At 43.2% G+C, this 21,616-nt stretch overlaps 2 protein-coding genes across 6 annotated transcripts in view; one reads left to right on the forward strand and one right to left on the reverse strand.

The window, feature by feature from the left end:
* The first annotated feature begins 549 nt into the window (after nt 1-549).
* Nucleotides 550-4,648, forward strand: LOC119178685 (uncharacterized). The gene is made up of 3 exons (XM_037429916.2): nt 550-1,894; nt 2,464-2,581; nt 2,977-4,648. The coding sequence occupies exons 1-3, from the start codon at nt 842-844 to the stop codon at nt 4,227-4,229; spliced, it is 2,424 nt and encodes an 807-aa protein (XP_037285813.2). The 5' UTR covers nt 550-841; the 3' UTR covers nt 4,230-4,648.
* A 10,429-nt stretch (nt 4,649-15,077) lies between these two features.
* LOC119178684 (uncharacterized) overlaps nt 15,078-21,616 on the reverse strand; it is a 176,825-nt gene continuing 170,286 nt past the window's right edge. For 4 of the 5 annotated variants that reach the window (XM_075881446.1, XM_075881389.1, XM_075881569.1 and 1 more), the window contains 3 exons: nt 20,542-20,592; nt 19,283-19,383; nt 17,449-18,869 (listed from right to left, as the gene is read on the reverse strand). In XM_075881446.1, the coding sequence (XP_075737561.1) occupies nt 18,429-18,869; nt 19,283-19,383; nt 20,542-20,592 (593 nt within the window). In that variant the 3' untranslated portion in view covers nt 17,449-18,428. Of the gene's footprint in view, nt 15,361-17,448; nt 18,870-19,282; nt 19,384-20,541; nt 20,593-21,616 lie in introns of those variants that run through there. The other variant, XM_075881484.1, reaches the window with a different exon arrangement.

A 21,616-nucleotide genomic window follows, 5' to 3' on the forward strand; every position in this document is an offset into this window, starting at 1 on the left:
CTACTGCAGCTATCTGCCGTCTGCAAGTTTCTGCACACGACCTACTGTGTTTCTGCGTATCTTCTGCAATTTGTGTATGCGTATCGTCTGGAACCATCGTGATTCAGTGTGAACAATGAATGCCTAACAATAGTTTTTTTATCTCGTTGGACTACGTTTTCATTCAAGAAATATTTTCATAATAAATTTTCCTTCATTTGTAGAAAAGTTCCCGTCTGCTTGCCACTGTGACCCTTTGTGTGCTTTTTTTACGGTTCTATTTCTGCTTCAAACGTCCACACGAATGCAGCCAACTCTGACGAGGAATCATATCGCTTTATTTGCCATATTTTACACATTCATACACAATTCATGCACAATAAGAACGATTTGCACTGCCACAGCGATGGCTGAAGCAGACGACAGCGAACAGGTGCTGCCTAGCGCCACGCCGCTCGTAGGTGACGGCCCTAGCGGCAGAAGGTATGAACTAGAACGTGGGCGCTGGAAGAGGTGCTCTCTGGGCAGGTCAGGAGTGTAGTAGGTCATGGCCTGGCCTGAATTTAAACGCGTACAAATTCATAAATAACGTTGTTAAAGAAACGGCCTATATATAAATAAAAAACCTGTAACGTTCGGTGCTAGAAATGCAAATAAAAATATATTACCTATTATTCACTTCATTGCTAAGCCGTTACAAAGCCGACTGAATCCAGATCTCAAGTCGTTTGCATGGCGTTTGCGCTTTCGTGGATCGAAAGATTTCCACTCAAGCGCACGCTAATACATATCGATTTGTATTTTTTTTATTAGACTGAAGGCATTTTACCACAGTTCGAAGTGTACATTCTGTACCGCTAACATGTCCCGGACGCCTAAACGACGGAAGTTATATCTAGAGCCATCCTTCGATGGGAAAGAGCTGCCCAGATCAACGCGGTACAGGGCGTCTCGCCTCGCGACTGACACTAGCCAAGTGGAAAACGTGATGTCTGATGGTAATGCTGCTGCAGATGAACCTGCTGATAATTCGCCAGTTCGCGTCTGGGCAAACGATGAAGTCGACGAGTGCGAAGAGTCGGGACCGAGCGACGATGAGGAAGCCCTGGCAGAGAACGCAAAGGAGGATGATCGTGAAACTGATGGCTCCTTTGACTCCGATTTATCTGCTGAAGACATCGTGACCCTAGTCATGGACTTTGCTGTTAACTTTGGCCTGGCGTGGACACAGGTAGAACACCTGATGAAACTAGTCAGTTTTTTAATGAAAAGAAAGGATCTCCCTGACACGAAGTTTCTGTTTAAGAAATTTGCGGGAGTCTCCACTGATAGCATGGGCTTTCATTTCTATTGTCCCAACTGCATTTGCCTTCTCGGCGAATGTGACGGGGACCTTAAGAAAAGAAAAGAATTCAATGCAACATGTACACAATGCCAACAGTTGTACAGTGGAGATACCCTTACTGCGCAAGGAAGTTTTTTTGTGACCCTTCCCATGGGGCAACAGATTTCTTCAATTCTTTCGTCTCAAGATACTTCCAGGTCACTTAAAAACTCTTTAAATGCACTTGCACATCGTTCACACGCCGCCTCTATGACAGACTTTACAGACGGAAGTTTGTATCTGCACCAAAGAAAAGAACTGGGTCTTGGCGCTATGGACATCACATTGACCATAAACTCGGATGGTAGTCCTGTGTTCAACTCATCCAAGTTTTCGATATGGCCCGTGCAGACGACAATTAATGAGTTGCCGCCCGGATTGCGTTTGAAAAATGTTACTGTTGCTACACTGTGGTATGGACAGTGCCACCCAGACATGACATTGGTGTTGGAGGCATTCACGAAGCAAATGGACTCGCTTACCAGGAGTGGTATCGAGTGGACATGTGATGGAGAGACCTTTCAATCAAAAGTGAGCCACTTCTATTTCATTGCGTAGTCTCCTCCTAGCAAACTTAGATGCATATTGTGTCCTTCCGCAATATTCCTTAACCAAAAACTAAAAAAAGAAACAGCAAAAGAGAAGGCAAATGAAAACTTACTACTGTAGTGATACTAGTTTTTTTTGGCTTCATGAAAAAGCTTTCATTTTAGTCTAATTTAACTGCTATATAACGCTTTAAAAACTGAGCAATGCACGAAATATTCTTGACTTTTGGTGAAGTGCCTGATTTAACTATAATTCTTTTAAAATTATGTTACAACAAATAATGGTACTGCTTTAAAAATACATATTGTCAACACACAAGCATTTGAGCCAAGTTTAATACCACTGTCGCACAGCCACTTGAACTCACAATTGTGCCAGATTCAGATTGACATTCTACACCACGATTAGCCTCATTCTACTGCTTGCACAAAGTAGGCAATCGGGACCGAGAAATCTTATCCCGACCAGACTTGAGTATGATTGAATTTGAAAACCAATATAGCACTGTCCCATTTCTTCATTAAAACTATATTCTTTTTGTTACATTACAGGTCTATTGTTTCGCTGCTGTAGCCGATGCTCCAGCCAGGGCTCTGATGCAGAACACAGTCCAGTATAATGGATACTTTGGGTGTGGCTGGTGTTTGCACCCTGGCAAATGCATTGAAGGTAAGCAAACTGACTTGTGTACAAAAATATCTGACAGACTACATCCTGGATATCAGCTTCACAATCACTATTTTGTTACTGAAATTTGGTTTGTGCATTATTATTACATCCTACTTAATTTTATTTTCACGCATTCTTTTCTTAAAGTATTTTTGTCACACTAAAAGTTAACGTGCATTCAAGACATGCTAGCCTTCTTCTTTACTTTACAAACTTCTAGAAAGCTTCATGTGGCCTTCACATCTGTATGCATTATTACAGCAGTTAGGAGTACCTGACATTTGCAGGAATATTATTACCAGTTAGAAAAATCTAGTATTCATTGCTGCAAAGGTTTTTTTGCCCACCCTCCCGAGTTTTGTATTTAATTTGTTTCTATCATTTTTATTTTGCAGGAACAGTCAAGTACCCTATAAGCGCTGAAGCTCCACCCGACAGGACTAAAGAAGGGATGATGCAAGACATGGCTGAAGTGCACAGGACTGGTGTTAATGTGCGAGGAGTTAAAGGGCCTTCCCCATTAATTAATTTGGTGGGGTTTGACATTGTGTGGGGCTTCACGCCTGATTATATGCATGGGGTTTTACTTGGTGTCACACGCCAGTTTATGGAGCTGTGGATGTCTGGTGTAGGCGCTCCATATTATATAGGGTCGCCACAGTTGATTAGGATGGTTGACGAAAGGCTTTGTGCCATTAAGCCTCCTCAATGCATCACGCGCCTGCCAAGATCTGTTGAACTGAGAAAGTTTTGGAAGGCAAGCGAGTGGCAACAGTGGCTGTTGTATTACAGCCTTGTTTGTGTTCACAGAATCTTGCCTGGCAAGTACCACAAACACTTTAGCTTGCTGGTGAAAGCTGTATACCTCCTACTTGGAGATACTGTCTCAGCCAAAGACATCAGGGATAGTACTGAGTGTCTTGTGCAATTTGTTATTCAAGTCCAAGTTCTCTACTCTAAGAAGGAAATGACTTCGAATGTACACTTGTTGTTGCACCTTGCAAAAAGTGTTACAATGCAAGGGCCACTCTGGGCACACTCTTGCTTTGTCTTTGAGGCGGGCTTAGGAAAGATTAAAAAGCTCGTCACTTCCGCTAAAGGAGTGCCTCACCAAGTGATGAGCAGAGTGCTTATGGCCAGCAAAGTTGGCGCACACAATGCAGCCGCTAGTGAGCAAGTTAAGAATTTCTTGTGCTCTGATTTGTGCAACAAAGAAGAGTCGCTGGCCCTTTTGGGAAAACCAAGAGCTGTCAGTGAGTCCATTCATAGAATTATTGAAGCGCAAGTCCCACACCAAATCACAGGGCCTGTTGAGGAATATGATAGAGTTCGCATCTCTGGACGCATGTTCCACAGCGAACAATATCAAAGGCCTCAAAAAACTAACTGCACAGCTGTACGACTGCGAGACAATATGCATGCTAAGATCCAGCATATTGTGTCAGTTAGCTGCAGTGACAGAAAAAGGATTTATTTTGTGTCTAACAGCTATGTTAGTTCTCTGTGTTTCGGCACAACACACATTTCATGTGTTCAGAAGTGGGTGGCACAGAATGTCGTCGAAGTGGACAGGCAGGCAGCTCCATGCCTGTGGATTGACTGGAACGAAAGGCAATTTTTTTGTAATCTTGCCAATCGTTTCCCATAAAAAGATTACCTGATTTTTGTTTGCATTTAGCTTTTTGGAAAATTTTAAAGGTGTCATGTTATACTTTTTATGATAAGTGTGAACGCACTCGGAGTTGCATGTAACTGACATGCTACACATTTAACTACTGCCTTGCTCATGCCATGCCAGCATGTCCAACATTCCCTATTATTTTAGGTTGTTCTTATAAGAATGTGGGCTCAACTCGGTTCTTATGGGGACCATTTCAAAGGCACTTGCACATTTTCCAGGCGAACCCAATGATTAAATTCACTACTACTGTTCTCAAAATAGTACTCAAGCAATCCCTTTTGCTTGTATTATTATATGGGTTTAATCGTGTAACCTTTGGTTATGTTCCTTTGGATGAATGTACTTGTATGAATAAACCTTTCGTGCTGTTCAGCCACATGGAATAAGTCACAAGCCATTTGCTTCTAATATAGTTGTGTCTGCAGCATGTCGGCAGTAGTCTCAGTTGGGATAACTGTCGGCACTACCCCACATTTAGTTGTTGCACGGAAGTAACCGCTGTACTGCACACAAGACTATTATGCTCCAACAAGATGATAATATTAATACTCGGGCGTCAATCAGGCCGTGATGGATGTAAAAAGATTGACAACAGCTGTTTGATATTAGTTCAATGTAATTATGCTAAAGCGTACGACTGAGTGCACTGTGTTGCTCAATTTCGATATGAAATATTTCACAATAATAGGATTTTCAAAAATACGAGATTAAGTAAAACTGTTCAGATTATTCTAATATCGAGGTAAACAATGTAAAGAGGCTGACATCTAAAGAAGAAAAAATAATTCATTTATAAACCACAACTCACCATTTGCAAGATGACAGTTACTCATTGTAATCTATTCTAATACTGGTCCTTTAAAGTACTACTAGGCTGGTAATACAGTACCCTACAATGAGTAGGACAAAAAACCTATGGATAAAACCAATTCCTTCAAGTGCAGCAGTGTGTCACATACATCTAGTTCAATTTTTTTCTGTTCTTTCACTGTAACGATTCATAAAACCAAAAAAAACTGGCAGCATTTCTATTTAGGGCACAACTTGGACCATTTTCTTCCAATTGAATTGCTTATGGTTTTCAGCTGGGCACTGCTTCCAGTTCAAGGGCATGCTCATGAAATTCCTGTGGTCCCTGTGGGTGGCCAGTTGAGTTGGGACATGTTGGTAACTGGAATCAACTGGGACCAGTTGCTAACTGGAACCAGTTTCAACTGGGACCAATTAGTTCCCAACTGGGACCAGTTGCTAACTGGGACCACTTGCAACTGGAATCAACTGGTACCAGTTAGTTCCCAACTGGGACCAGTTGCTAACTGGAACCAGTTGCAACTGGCATCAACTGGGACCAGTTAGTTCCCAACTGGGACCAGTTGCTAACTGGAACCAGTTGCAACTGGCATCAACTGGGACCAGTTAGTTCCCAACTGGGACCAGTTGATACCAGTTAATACCAGTTGAAACCAGTTAGATTCCCAGTTACAGATTTTCACTAGGGTTGGGTCCGTGGTGTCGCTACACACCAAACGCCTACTTGCGCAGGCGCCCCTGCGGGGTAGAATTGAATTGCTGGAGATAAAACCTGGGTGACGTGTGTGTGACACTAAAGTCAAAACAGAATGGTACCATAACCTTTTAGGTTATGGAAAACGAAACTTATGTTACAGGGCTTTTTGGAGGCCCTGTAATTTGTCCTTTGTTCTTTTTGGAGCGGTAGAGAGAAACTCGCCGCTCCTTCGGCGTTGCAGGTGCCGTTTGACTGGCGGTTGTGTCCATAGCTTCATGAGAAGCAATGGACCGCCGCTCTGCCGAGCGATCCCTGGGCGTTGTAAGCTTCGGCTCAGGAGACGAAGTCTTCAAACCCTCTACACTGGACGTCGACGGGGCTCCTGCCGTCTGCCCGTTGCCCGGGCTCGTGCCAGTGCATGTCGACGCCTGTGGTGGGATCGTGTTGACAGAGGCCGGAGCAGCCTTGGCTGCTCCTGCAGTAGGGGCAAGCGGCGGTCGCTCCAGCACGCTGTGCGTAGCTTGGGCGGCCGCTTGATGCCGTCGTGGTGCTGCCCCCTGTTGCACCACTTCAGCAAATGATTTTGTTACATAGTAAAGAGAAACGCGATGCATTGCTTCGCGGAAACTGATGTTGTGGGTGACTTTGATGATAATAATAATTTTTTTTTTGCTTTTTCCATGCTGTGCAGGATCTAGAATACGCCGCGTGTTCCCCATCGCCGTTCGCGCAGTCATCATCTATAGAGTCATCATCTATAGAGTGGCCTGTGGTACCACACCGTGCACAGGTAAGCTGCCCAAGGCAACTCTGACAAGCATGTCCGAATCTTTGGCACTCGAAGCAGCGCCGCGGATTCGGAAGGTAGGTTCTCACAGACAGTTTTAGGTAGCCGGTAACTAATTCATGTGGAAGTGTGGAGCACCCGAAGGTCACAATTATGTGCTTGGTTGGAGTTTCTTTGTTTTCTCTTCTCACTACGATATGCTGTAGGTGAATGACATTCTCGTCCTTCTAGCCAGCCAGACGCTCATCGTTTGTTAGGTCTTTTAGGTCATCGTCTGACACAACGCCTTTGACAGTGTTCGTCGTTCGGTGCGCAGAGACGGTTACGGGCTTGTCCCCAAATGCTACTAATTTTTCTAGTTTATGAAACTGTGTGTTGTCTTTAACTTCTACCAGCAAGTCCTCGCTTGCAATCTTTGTAGCCTTATAGCCAGTTCCGATAGTACCGGTTAGGCACCTGGACACGAGAAATGGCGAGATGTTGCGGGCTTTTTTGTCCGAGTTTTCACAATGAATAACGTGGTACTTAGGGAAATGGTCTTGTTTTACCGAAATCGGCATTACGTTTGCTTCGGTGTGCCACCTTACGAAGGGGCGATCAATGGAAAAGGGGTTTCGTGATCCCATGATGATGATGATTCAGTTTCAGTTTATTTAGCAATCTTTTTCAGCAATCATGTTAAAGTACAGTGATTCAATGTTTTCATACAATGGCAATGGTCAACACAAAACAAAATGTAAATCAGATTAAAAAGTGAAAAATATGCAGGGACAAGAATTAAAAGCTGCTAAAAAGCAGCTTGGCTGGATTCCTGACCCTGAGCAGATTGGCCGCAGATTCGTGATGTAAAAAAGAAATAAAATACAAGCAAGTAAAACAGAAAAACTAGAAGAATGCATAACACAAGCAAGTAAAATATCAACAAATTTAGCAGCAAACTTCAACTGCAGACATAATGTAAAATCGCAAACACTGAAAGAATGCGGCACAATATGGGAGAACAAAGTGAGAAGGAATACAAAAGAACATAATTTATATATATATATATATATATATATATATATATATATATATATATATATATATATATATATATATATATATATATATATATATATATATATATAGGAAACACCACCTTGAAACAGTATGCATAACGAAAAACCAATGATGTTTCATGTTTTGTGGCGCAAGGGCCATTTCACAACCAAAGAGCGCCAGTTCATCTTATTAAAGATATGGACAATGATTGTGATAAGCGGCTGTATAAGGGCCATAAAGTTCCTCACGGTAAGGTGTGTAAAAACATACAAGTAATAAAATTATGACCATGCCGTGGAAGGTGTGTGTGGTGCGAATACATGACAAAAGTTGGTGATGATAGAAAACGATGGTGGACATGTAGGGCATTAGCACAAGTGCCTCACTCGAAAAATTGAATTGCTGCTCAAACTTGAAGGAAAACAAGGGAGACAGGAAAGAGCTGCGCAGACTACCAACTGTTTATTGTCATTTCTTGAAGCCAATATATACGCATGCTACGCTGCACTTCCACGATGCGCACAAAACCAAAGATGCCGCAAAGCCGACCCAAAACAAATCAAATCAAAATTGACTGCCACCACAATCACAAAAGTGAGAAATGGCAAAATACAAAAGTGATACCCACCACAATCTAAACTGCGTATTCCCAAGGTGTGCGCTCATCTTTTTTTTTAATTTATCTTTTATTATTTATTGCACCAAGCATCAACAAAGGCGTGAAAAAATGAAAATGTACTCTTGAGACTTTTGTTTAAGAAACACTAAAAATAGTGCTTAGCACCAAATAAAACAATAAAATAACAATTTTATTTGACTCAAAGCAGCCCCAATTGAGCAACCCAAAGAAGCTGTACGCCGAGAGAGTCAGAATCTATAATAACATAAAACTTTACAAAACATTACGTAGCGTCACGTGGGAAATAAAACAAGAACACTAATGAACAAAACAAAAGAAGAGAAATAAAAGGGAACACAAGGCGTTAGCCACAACATTACACATGACCATGTAGGAAGACCATTTCTCTGTCCGAAAGTGAAATTGAAGGCATGATGATGTGTAGGGCTTAATGGCGCAAGGGCCGATTGGTGGCCAAAAAGCGCCATTTCAGTGACTAGATATGTGGACAATGATATGATGCGTGGCTGCATAGGGGCCTTAAAATTCCTCGCGCTAACGCGGGTAAAAACATAACTAATAAAATCAAGGCAATGGCGTGATTTAGATAGTAAAAAAGGGTGACAAAAGGTTTCGATAATAAAAACATGTGCAAAAATATTTGGCACTAGCACAAATGCCTCATCAGCGCCCTTGTGTCCAAGGGCCGAGAGGCAAGTGCTTCTCAATGTAGCCACTGCAGCAGCAACATCTCTTGAGAGGTCACGCTACGCAATGCCTGGGTATATTACATGGTAAAAACCGACATCTCTTTAAAAAGCTAGCAATGATTTATTGGTGAAGAGTGGTTCCCTACAGACAAATATTGCGGGGTGTAATGGTATATGTTGTCGATAGGGTAATGCAAAGTGTTGTATTCTTAGAGTGTCTAATTGTTTACACTGGACTAAAACGTGAAGACCTGTTAATATCTCACCACATCTGTCACACAATGGTGGATCACAACCCGACAAAAGATATGAGTGTGCCGTGTATGTGTGTCCTATACTGAGCCTTGTTAGTGTTACCTCTGTTAGACGTGATTTTGATACTGGTGGCCGATGGCCAAGGTGTGGCTTGATAACGTGTAGCTTGTTTTGTGTGTGTCTATCCCACTTGCTCTGCCACTAGTCCCTGAGCTTCTGTTTGAGAGACGGCTTAAGATAAAGGGGCGGGATCGATATGGGTGTAGTGGCGCTGATTTCGTGGACGGATGCAGTAAGCTGATCCGACATCACGTTGCCTTGGATCTCACGGTGCCCTAGCACCCAGCACACTACAACATGTTGTTTGAGTGTGTAGAGTGTGCACAAAATGGAGTAAAGTGAGACAAGGACTGGGTTTTTTTGTTTTTTAAGACTGTGCAGAGCGGATACCACACTTAGGGAGTCTGTATAAATTACTGCTTTTTGTATTTGTAATTGTTTGATGTGTTTAGCTCCCACAAGTATCGTGTAAGCTTCCGCTGTGAAGATACTTGTGCCTGGATGTAGAGGGCCAGCATCCGAAAAGGATGGGCCGACAGCAGCGTAGGACACAGAGGAGTTAGACTAGGAGGCATCTGTAGAGAACTCAGGACGTGTGTATTTGTGTTGAAGTTCCAGGAAGTAGTTTCGGATATGGGCAATAGGTGCATGTTTTGAAACTTCTAGGAAATACACATCGCAGTCTATATTCTGCCACTGCCACGGTGGCGGGTATACTATAAGCCATTAAACTGTGTTCAAGTGACACTCCAGTCTCCTCAGCTAGACCCTTCAGGCGAACTGAGAAGGGCTGCCTCATCGAAGGACTGTTTTGAAACAGAATAGAGCTCGACAAATCATTAATAGTGGTATATGAGGGGTGCTTCTTGTCTGCTTTCACCTTGTGAAAATATACAAAGGACATGTAAATTCTTTGTAGATGAAGCGACCATTCATTAGACTCAACGTAAAGGCTTTCTTTAGGGCTGATGAGAAAAGCACCCGAAGAAAGGCGGATGCCCAAATGGTGCACGGGATCCACCATCTTCAAAGCACTTCGAGTCGCAGACTGATAAACAACGACCCCATAATCTAAGCGGGTGCTAATGAGGCTTCTATACAGGTTCATGAGACATTGCCTGTCACTACCCCACGTAGTACTGGACAAAACTTTTATAACATTCATGGCTTTTAAACATTTTGTTTTTAAATACTTGATGTGTGGTACGAAGGTCCACTTGTTGTCCAAGATTAAGCCTAAGAATTTATGCTGCGCACTGACAGACAGACGTTGACAGTTCAGTTCAATGTCAGGTTCTGAGTGCACGCCTCTCTTTCGGGAGAACAAGACACACATGTTTTTTTCTGGGTTCAGCCGGAATCCGTTTCCCTAGCCCATTTGGAGACCTTGTTTAAACCTAACTGAACCTGCCGCTCACACAATGCTAGGTTGGATGACTTACAGCCAAGCTGGACGTCATCGACATATGTGGAATAGAACATGTTGCGGGGGATGGACAGGTGCAAGGAATTCATTTTGATAATAAAAAGTTTATAACTAAGTACACCACCTTGCGGTACTCCCGTTTCTTGCAGAAATGTTTGGGAGAGAATACTGCCCAATCAGACACGGAATTTCCGATTGGACAAGTAACTCTCGATTATGGAAAGCATTCTACCGCGCAAACACAGGTGAGACAAGTCTCTTGATATGCCAAAACGCCATGTTGTGTCGTAAAAATTCTCGATATCGAGAAACACTGAGAGGAAGTATTGTTTGTGGACGAAAGCGTCTCGGATCTGTGTCTCGATACGCACCAGATGGTCGATGGTGGATCCACCCTCTCGAAACCCACACAGGAACTGGTCAAGCAGATTGTGTGTTTCAAGGAAATGTAAAAGTCGGCGGTTTATCATTTTTTCAAAAAGTTTACAAAGGCAGCTGGTTAGTGCAATGGGCCCATAACTTGAAACTGAGAAAAGGGTCCTTGCCCTGTTTCAAAATAGGGATAACAATAGCCTCTTTCCAGAAAGCAGGGATGGTGCCAGAAAGCCAGATAGCATTGTATAGAGAGAGTAAAGTTTTTCGCGTTTTGAGCAGCAGGTTTTTCAACATTTCATACGTCACACGGTCGTAGCCTGGTGCAGAATTACCGCTAGAGTTTAGTGATGTTTGTAGCTCAGCTAAGTTGAAAGGTTAGTTGTATGCCTCGTGATTTGTTCGCTTGTATTTTAGTTTCTGCTTTTCTATCCTTGCTTTATATCTTTGGAAAGCTTCAGTATAGTGTGACGAGCTAGACACTTGCTCTTAGTGTGCACTGAGAAAGTTCGCCTGATCTTCCAGGCTGTCACCCTGTGTGTTTACGAGTGGGAGTGAGTGTACTTGTCTTCCTGCTACCCTACGAACCATGTTCCAGACTTTAGCCTCTTGTGTATAAGAACTTATCCCTGATAAAAGCTTGTGCCAGCTTTCTCTTCTGGCCTGCCGACGCGTTCTCCTGCCTCGACATTTTATTTTCTTAAAGCCCTCAAGGTTTTCTACTGTCGGCGAGTTCCGCAGCAACCTCCATGCCCTGTTCTGTTCCTTTCGCGCATTCTGACACTCAGTGTTCCACCACGGGACGTGTCGTTTGCCGGGCAGTCCAGATGTTTGTGGAATGCACTTGGCTGCTGTGTCAGTAAGAAAAGCCATGAAGTACTGCACAGCTTCATCTATGCCTAATCCGCATATGTCAGTCCAACTCAAGTGAGTAATCTTTTGAAATTGTTCCCAGTCGGCTTTGTTTACCAGCCATTTGGGAACATGTGGAGGACATTCATATATTATTGGTGTACTCAAAACTAAAGAAAAATGGTCACTTCCATATGGATTATTTATGACTTTCCACTGAAGTAATGGTAATTGAATAGACAAGCACCTGATGAAATGAGGAATTGTTCAATGAGACGACCTCGTGCATCACAGCGAGTCACCCTACAGACCATTATGTGCGTTCAGATCCCCAAGGACCAGATAAGGTTCAGGTAGTTCGTCTATTAAAGACTGGAATTGAAGTTTTTCAAGATGGTGGTGCGGAGGTATGTACAAAGAGCACACAGTGACAAGTTTGTTTAGAATAACTGCTCGGACAGCCACAGCCTCGAGGGAAGTTTGAGGGGTGATTGTGTGCATGCTATAACTTGAGTAACTATAACCGCTACACCACCGGATGGTGGCATGGCATTATCTCTATGCTTTCGGAAGATTACGTAGTTACGTAAAAAGTTTGTGTTTGTTCTTTTTAAGTGTGTCTCTTGTACGCACACCACTCTAGGATTGTATTCATGGAGGAGTTCTTGTAAGTCATCGAGGTTTCGAAGAAGGCCTCGGATGTTCCACTGTAATATTTCTGTCTGCATATTAAAAGAAGAGATGCTGCTGTGTGTATAGAGAGTATCCTGTGTTGGAGTGAACGTGTTAATTCAGGTGCCAGGATGGTCATCCGGCCCCGTTATTGGTTTTATTTTTCTTGACGCGCTCCAAGGAGCCGCGCCGCTTTTTCGGCACCAAGGGTTCTGTTGTATCTATTGCCTCCTCAGAGGCACTGGATGCCCGCACATGCGAGCTGGTGGTTCGGATTTCAGCCCTCGCCTGGTGAGGTGAGGCCTTGAGACCAGAGGACCCTGGAGTCTCTGGCCTCAGTTTGCTTGGAGGCTGGGTAGACTGAACTACTGCCGCCTTGGGGGCATGCGCCACAGCCAATGGCTCGCTCTGCGCCGGCCGAAGGAGTGGCAAGGGCTGGTGCAGCGTTGCCCCCTGCTGCACCGCATCAGCATATGATGCGCCATAAAATGGCAACACTCTACGTCTTGCTTCTTTGAATGTGATATTTTCTTTAATTTTCAATGCGATGATTTCCTTTTCTTTTTTCCAAAATGAACAAGACCGTGAGTATGCGGCATGATTTCCGCCACAGTTCACACAGTGTGATGGTTCTTCGCAGTTTGTCAGAATTGTAGCCTGACACTCCGCATTGTGCACAAGTTTGGTGACCACGACAGCTTTGTGAGCCGTGGCCATACCTCTGGCATTTAAAACAACGACGTTTGTTAGGTGTGTATGGCCTGATCGGCGTCTTCGTGTACCCTGTTTGAATACTTTCTGGCAAATTACTGGAAGCGAAAGTGAGTATTAGGTGTTTTGTTGGTGTTACCTTGTTGTCTCTTCTGATGATGATCCTTTGTACATTGGTCACGTTCTTCCACCCCTCCAAAGTTCCTCTTCGGTCAAGCCGAGCAAATCAGCATCAGATACCACTCCACGGGTTGTGTTCATAGATCTGTGTGGTGTTACAGTGATCGGAGTGTCACCAAAAGTTGAAAGATTCTGTAGCTTCTCAAACTGTTCTTTGTCTCGAACTTCAAGGAGGAGGTCTCCGCAGGCCATTTTGGTAACTTTGTACCCGGCTCCAAGAGTTTCTGTGAGACACCTGGCTACTACAAAGGGGATACAGTTCTGGCTTGCTTGCCAGTTATGTCACTATGTATAACATGAAAATGGGGAAAGTTTTCATTTGATCGATTGAAAAAGCCTAAGTCTTCGGTGCGTACGTGCTTTAAGGCGGTACGATCACTTAACAAGGAAAACGCTCTATGCATGCCAGTTTATTTTCTTCAGAAGCGTTGGCGGCCACCCACCACGGAGCCCAACGAGGGGACGCTACAAGTTTGCGGATGCTAAAACCTGCAGACGCCAGCCGTACAATGCTACTATAACCCAGTGCACCTAGACCAAGGTAGGCTATTTGCACAGGGTAACCCTAGCCGCCAGGAAGTTTGGAAGTAAACAGAAGAGAGTAGAAGACAGGGCAGATAATTAGTAAGAGATAAAGACGAAGATGTAGGGAGAGAGAGATAGGAAAAGGCGACTGCCGATTTCCCCTGGGTGGGTCAGCCCAGGGGTGCCGTCTACGTGAAGCCGGGGCCAAAAGGGGTGTGTTGCCTCTGCCGGGGGGCCTCAAAGGTCCTATCACCCGGTGTGGGCTCAACCCCCAGGATTTTTTTTTCCCCGGACACGGCAAAGGCACACACGGCTAGGCGTGCAAGGGAGTCGAAACTCCCCCATTAGCTCGGGTCCGTGGTGTCGCTACGCACCAAACGCCTACTTACGCAGACGCCCTTGTGGGGTACGAGCTACCTGATTCTCAAAGCTTTCAAACATCAGATGAGGGCAAGACTTGTCGAGGGCTGCCGCACTAGCTGACAACACAATGCCCCTCTTAATCAACTTTGAGTGTGCGCTATCAAAAGGCAACAAGCCTTTCTTCGATCGCGGATTGTATTTGAAAGAGATGTGCTCCTTGGCAAACCTCAGCCATAGGCCCAGAAACTGGATCTCATTTTCGACCTGCATTTCGTGCGTGAATTTCAGGCCACTGGAGTGTCTGTTGAAAACCTCAAGGACACCCTATTGAAAAAAAATGAATGGTGGGTATGGTGGAAACCATTATCCACCATTATAGTGGATTAATGTAGTGGGTGGATGGCGGGTGAGATAGCGGATGGCGGGTGCTGGGTGGGATGACGGGTTGCTGGGTGGAATGGCGGATGCTGGGTGGGATGACGGGTTGCTGGGTGGGATAGCGGGTTGCTGAGTGGGATGAGAGATGCTGGGTGGGATGGCGGGTCAGAGGTGTGGATGGCGGGCGAGGTGGTGAATGGCGGGTGAGGTAGCCAGGCGAGCCGCAGGCAATGAATGCACATATGCAATGTATGTGTTGGATGGAAATGATTGAGTTCATGATGTCTCCCATCAGTGTTCATAAAGAAATTGTTGTGTATTTCCAATCTCTATGAGTGTTTATGAAAAAAAAGAAAATTTACCACAAAAACATTTTTAATTGACTTATTTTGCCTTGAATTTGTTTTGACAAACAACAAGCACCATGGTTAATTTATATATAACAATAAGAAGCTTACAGGCTTGCTCATTAACTGTACATTTTTTAAGATGGCTCATTTTTTGGTAGTGTTCCGTATTCTCTTTCGTGGCCTGCCGGCTTCCGTAAAGAATCCACGCAGGTAGCGACGCACAGCTTTGACACGGACGTCCTCCGGTTTTCCTGGCTGTTTGTTTCCTGCCAAAAACTGCTTCAGGCACCCTGAAAAATGCCAGAACAGTGACATGTACACAAAATAAAAAAGAGATTTCAGAGGAACTCTAAATAATCAATGAAAGAAGGAGAAGCTGTGATGTCCCTTGTGCTACTTGTTTTGCTCAAATGGATGTATACAGTGAATCCACCTTATAAATACATGACTCAAATTACTCAAAACACAACGAACTCTACGTAAGTTAATTTAGTCAAAGCAATTTTAAAAAATGTTGTAATTTTACAGCAGGATAGCTTAATCTAAATTTCATTCAGTGAAATGTATTCAAAGTTCCAATTCATTCTTTGTTCGTAGGAAACAAATGTGTCATTCAGTGGTGTGTCATGAAAGGTATTTCGCCTAACAGTGCGAGGTGTTAAGGCAGTTCAAACTTACACAAAATAGCTTATTTGTGCCAGCCAACCAAGACAAAACAGACAGTGTTATTCTCTCGGAAACTGCACCCTTCTTCACCACAATGTGCAAACGAATTGTGATGAAATCCATGATTATGTAGAACATGTGCAATACATGCAATCAATCACTCTCCATGATGATGCAAAGCAAAACAGGAATTGTATGAAAGTGGCCACCATCAGTTCAGAAAAGTTAGATGTGACCTATGTTGCAGCAATTTGCTGAATTGCTTCAACATAGGTCACATTTATTTCACAATTCAAACACACTCACTGAGCACAAAAGTCTGCTTCAGCCCAATCCACCATTTTCATAATACCAAGACGCATGTGTCCTACTCCTACTGAAGAAGTCGTAAAATGACTTTGGATCTCCAAGGTTTTCATTTTAATGATGACGGTTATCCCAGCCCCTACCACAATGGCAGATGGCCGCCCAGGAAAAAGTAAACGCTTTATTCCAATGATTCAAGCTGTCACGCGAAACTGCGAATGTAACAAAAGGTACCATTTTTATGTGAGGATAATCAATGTGGCAATCTGTTGATAAATTTTAACCACCTTGCATTTTCAGCCACACATTTAGATTTTGTCATGAGATGTGTTCATAAGGTAGACAGGCTGAAGCTTGCGCAGCGCCGTTCTCTGTCCTATTGGCGAGAGGGCAAAGCTCTAGTTGCTTAGAGGGGCCGCGCTTGCTTGATTTTTCCCTTGCACACGCAAAAAACGTGTTCCTCAGGGCTTTTATCTCTCATTTTGCACCTATGGGCACCGCTCCTTCGTCATCCTGGGAAGCACGCACACACTACTGCTGCACTGTGAGCAGCCGCGAAAGTTTAAAAATATCGCAGAGCTAAAAACTTCCCATGAAGTTCTACAGTTTCATATGCAAGCAGTGCGAGGAGCGAATGCGTCAAGAGTGGATTATGGCAGTTTGTCGATACTTACGCGGTCTTGTCACTCTGAAGAATATTTTTGTCGTGCACGGTATTACCAACTATTCACGGGAAGAAATGTGATGGCCGGACTCGTATAAAAACAGAGCATTTGTAAACTGAAGCTACAACAGCAAATAGACAACCACTGTACATTTCGAGATCAGCCACCGGCTTTCCAAGACAACCATTTGTAATGCAAAAGCGGCACAGCTTGCTAGCTTAATACACCACTGTTAAAATACCATACCGTGAGCCTTGCAAGTGTTTTATTCAGCTGACCGCTGTAGACTTCTCATCGCCGCTCAGTGTCAACAGATTTATACTGCGTGTTTGCGTTGAGGGTTTATACGTACAGGTCTTGCAAGCAACACCCATCGAGCAAGTTTAGGTATTGCAATGTTAGGATCGAAGTCATAAGTTCACTTCCCACCTAGGCCAGCTGCATTTCCATGGGAGCGAAACATGGCAACACTGTGCTTAGATTTAGGTGTAAAAATGACAGGCAGGGCGGGTTGGTTTTGTATATCTTAAGCGTACGTTGGGATGACACTAAATGTAAACAGAAGTGGCACTCGGTGTGTGTGCACCCTCTAACCATTGTCGTCGTCTTCCATTACACTTTAAATAGATTTAGGTGCACGTTAAAGAAGCCTCAGGTGGCTGGAATTAATCTAGAGTCTCACACGCCGGCGTGCTTCTTAATGACGCCATGGTTTTGGCACGTAAAATGTTATATCCTTGCATGCGCCTGAGCCGGGGGCAATATACACCTGCCGCTATGAAAACGAGTTTAAAAAAAACCAAGGCGGTTATAAAAATTTCGATTGTATCGCTAAATTACATGCTGTTATCAGGGGCAAGTCTCGGCGTGACCAAGAACATTCTCAATCTTAGAGGGTATTATATACCATGGACCAAGCGAGGTGTCAAAACAACCGAAGCAACATCCGAATTGGTGAACACATTGCGTGATCATGCATGCATATTATTCGAAATCAAACATGCGCTGCAAGAAACACGCACGATAGAAGTGGGCATAAAGTATTTTTTTTTGTGCTGATCATTATGGCACAAGAAGTCCAAAATGGCATTGAACTTACGATACGACGTAGTTAACACCCGATAAAATTCTCGAAAAAACGAAACTTTTGTGAAAATGAACACTGCGCATTGCAATGGTGCCAGCAACTCAACAGGGCAGACTTAAGTTTCTGTTCTTCACACTGACTGCCTAAGAAATTGAACGCCACGCGACATACTTCGCTTCAAGCAATCAAAGTCCGAATGCTAAATACAAGCGCACGCAAAAGCGTCGTGGTGGTATGCCAACAGCTCCGAGAAGACGTGACTGCCACAACAAATGTGTGTTTTACCAGTTAACATACATAGAGGATTCGTGCTGTCACCTTACTTTTATAGTCATATAAATGTGGCTGTTCACCATCGGCATGCACATAGCACTCCCTCAAAGACATTGTGGCGACCAAGCTTGTTGCGGCAAGTGGCCGTGTCACACAGGGCTTATCAGTGACGAGACAGAGGCTGCGCAGGTTTGTGCGCAGTGGTTGCCACAACATCCTGTTTGACTTACTTGGTACCCCAAAGGTAGTCAATGAATCGCTCTCGGTTCTGGTGATGTTCACACTGTGAAAATGTTTTTTAAACCTTCAGAGCAAGTCAGAGGTGAAGCTGAACGTGCCGGGCGCCCGGAAAACAGCATGTTCAGAGCGCGTGAATGTGCTGAGAGAGTGTAGGCACAAGGTGGGAGCGGCGTACTAAGCGACTAGTTTTTGCTAGAAAGGCAGCGAAAAGCGCGCAGCGCAGCGTCCCTTGGGCGAGGTTGGGAGGCCTATGAGCAGGCGTCAAACCTGCAGTACCACTCACGTTAAACAGTGAAACAACGTGCATTGCAACGCAATAATGCTTACGATAATGTGCAAGTTGCTTACTTTCCATCATCTCCACTTTTTCAGGGGTGGCCTGAAGCTTCATTATGCCTGTGGATAGGCTCCGGCATGCCTGACCAGTCAAGCTGCGTTTGGCAGCTTCAGCTGTAGGCCAGAAGTGCCGGGCCAGCTCCAGGCAGAACTTCCCGTCACTCGTGTTCCGCATGATGTGCTCCCATTTCTCTAAAGCCATGAATGTGTTTTGGCCAATTTCGACCTACATAAAAATAACCAAATATCAGTTATTTCCAGAAGATATATCCATCTATAAGCCAATAAGTTAATCAAGAAAAAAACATTATAGCATAAACCTGCCTGTCTAGGGCTACAGAACCAGTAGAATGCAAATAGCTAACATGCGTACACTAAAGCAAGCTTCAGTAGGAAATGTTCATTGCTTGTATGCTATATGTAGCAATGTAAGCATTATTTAAGCAGTTTTCTGACATTTACCGTCACCTGTGCACATTGGCGTGCAGCAATGAAACCACTACAATTTGTGAAACATGACTATATCTTTCACTAAACAAGCACAAAGAAAAGGGGAGGAGTGAGAAATAACCTTTAATACCACCCATATTTGAAGTGGTTGTACTAATTCTAACCTGAATAATACCTGTGCAATGTCACCTGGCCATCAAAAACACGGTAGAGGTCAGTGGGTGCAGTGGGTGCCATCGCCCTTGCCTGGCTTGCGAGTGGCTTCGCTGTTGCTGGCTGCTGCTGCTCGTCTGCAAAATTGATTAAAAATAAAACAATGCACATTGTGGCCGATTCCATTTCTTGAATAAAAACACACTTCAGCACATACTTTTACGTCTAAACTTAATAGAAGAAATCTTTTTCAAACCCTTCCAAATAGTTTAAATTAAGGAAAAAAACTAACAATTGTTATGACCTGCTAAATGCTATTGGCAGATTTCTATAATTTTTTACTGGTATAGTCATTCCTCTGCATGTTGTTAGTATACCTTTTGACTTAGTGTTCACACAAATAGGATAACCCTGCCAAGTTCAAAGAATCTGAATCTGGGAGATTTCCAAAACAGAAAGTGGGGGGGGGGGGCGTTAATTTGCCTCGCCCTTTCCCTGCCCCCACTTTAAAAAAACATCCAAGAAAGAGGAGAGGGGGGTACCGAACTGCCTCGCAAGTGCAAACATAAGTTTTGTGGTCTTACAATGGCTTCTAAGCAATGCAGGCAGGGTTTCCAAATATAGATAGCTCTTGGTTATACAAATCTAACGGATAAGCAAAACTATTTGTTTCACCCGAAATTAGGTACAAAATAACTAGCAATATCGGTTTTCAAACTGAAACACATGCACGAAATATTTAATAATAATCAGTGGTAATAGACGTAGTTCTAGATGTGTATTGCTGGCCTTGGACTTATTTCTGAAGCATCCAGCATGCTGCTCTCAGCCATAGCTCGACAGTTTCGGTACCAATGATCAGATTACCCGTTGCGACGCGGTAGTGTGTTTGAACAACCAAGATATTATCAATATTATTGTACGTTTACACTAACGACTCCTAGATTGGTTTAGATGCGTCAGATTGGGAAGGAGGTTTTCAAGTTGGCCAGATCAGGCTCAGAAATTTTGATTTCAGGGAAATCTTCCCGTCATCTGTACCATGGGAAGAAATGGTACAAATTTGGGACACTTGCCAAATATGGAATAAAGCTCTGTCCCTTTTGCTATCATTTTTATACAGTAACACCTCATTAGCTAGAAACTGAGAACACTGAGCTGTTGCTGAAAACATTTACATCAGTGACAAAAAGGTGAATACTCTCCCCACGTATGTGCCAGAAATCATACTTTGCAGTACCAAGCAATGTCATTCCTCTCATACAAAAGCAATAATTTAGCCACAAAACGCTCACCGCAATGTGAAAGGCTATCGTGGCTATGCACGAAGTGATTGTCATCATGGCCTGCACAAAAAGTGAAAGCATTGTCTGAATACATAACAAGAAAAGAAATCAAACTACTGTAATATCTCTGGCTCTGAATTTCCTAATACTAGCAGTACTAATGAAGCCTAGATTTTATTGCAATTGCACAGCTTGGCTCAATAAAAAGATGCATGCTATCTTGTAAATAAATTGCAAAGGTAAAAATATTCCAAAATTTTGATGAATCACGATATAAAACGTTTACTCTGACTTAAAGAAGGGTGACCTTTGAAAGCGAATTTCAATGTTTGGCTGTACAGAAGTGGTAAAATTTGTATGATATACCAAGGGTATATGCACATTTTGTAAGATCGGCAGTAATAGAGCTCCATATTAGTTTCCAATTTTGTTTAGAATGTTCAATTTTTCTACAATGTACTTTTTTATTAACATGTGACAACTGCAGAGCATTGTAATTTTTCACAAAGGTAGTTAACCTTTTACAATCGTGGAACTAAAATTGTAAATGTACAACAAAAACCAGATTTATTACACTGCTTTACTTTTGTCTATGTATAAAAATTTCCATCTATGAATAATTTTTCATTACTAAAAAGACAAAAGCACTTGAGTTGCTGATTCTAGCTTTGTACAGTTATGAAAATGCCGCTTGTTAACACACGTTTTGAGAAATTTAGTTTGGTTTTGTTTGATAGCTCACAAAAAATGTAGATAATGCAGAAGTTACATAAGGGTACATGTGGATTTCTTGTCAATGTGCCAAAGAAAAAAAAACAAAGTATGTTGAAAACTGCGAGGGCCCGAGTGCGATATATTTTTTTAAAGATCAAGAAATTCTCTATCGTGTCACAGCCAAATCCCAAAATCAATTTTTTTTTTTTTCACCAAAAGCAAGTCTCACCCTACCTTCACAGAACAATCATCAACAAAATAATTTACATGTATTGCTACCTATACATTCTCACTATGCATACACTGGCAACAAATGAGTGTAGGTTGACGAGTCACGTTCTTGTAGAAGCCAGTCGGGTGCCACAGTTAC

The sequence above is a fragment of the Rhipicephalus microplus genome, chromosome 1 (assembly GCF_043290135.1).
Source record: "Rhipicephalus microplus isolate Deutch F79 chromosome 1, USDA_Rmic, whole genome shotgun sequence".
NCBI classification, from domain to species: Eukaryota; Metazoa; Arthropoda; class Arachnida; order Ixodida; family Ixodidae; genus Rhipicephalus; species Rhipicephalus microplus.

What these genes read in the sequence shown, in the direction of transcription:
- LOC119178685 (XM_037429916.2), top strand. Translation starts at nt 842, where the DNA reads ATGTCCCGGACGCCTAAACGACGGAAGTTATATCTAGAGCCATCCTTC. An exon ending in GAGAGACCTTTCAATCAAAA is followed by an intron (nt 1,895 to 2,463) that starts GTGAGCCACTTC and finishes GTTACATTACAG; the next exon opens with GTCTATTGTTTCGCTGCTGT. An exon ending in CCCTGGCAAATGCATTGAAG is followed by an intron (nt 2,582 to 2,976) that starts GTAAGCAAACTG and finishes TTTATTTTGCAG; the next exon opens with GAACAGTCAAGTACCCTATA.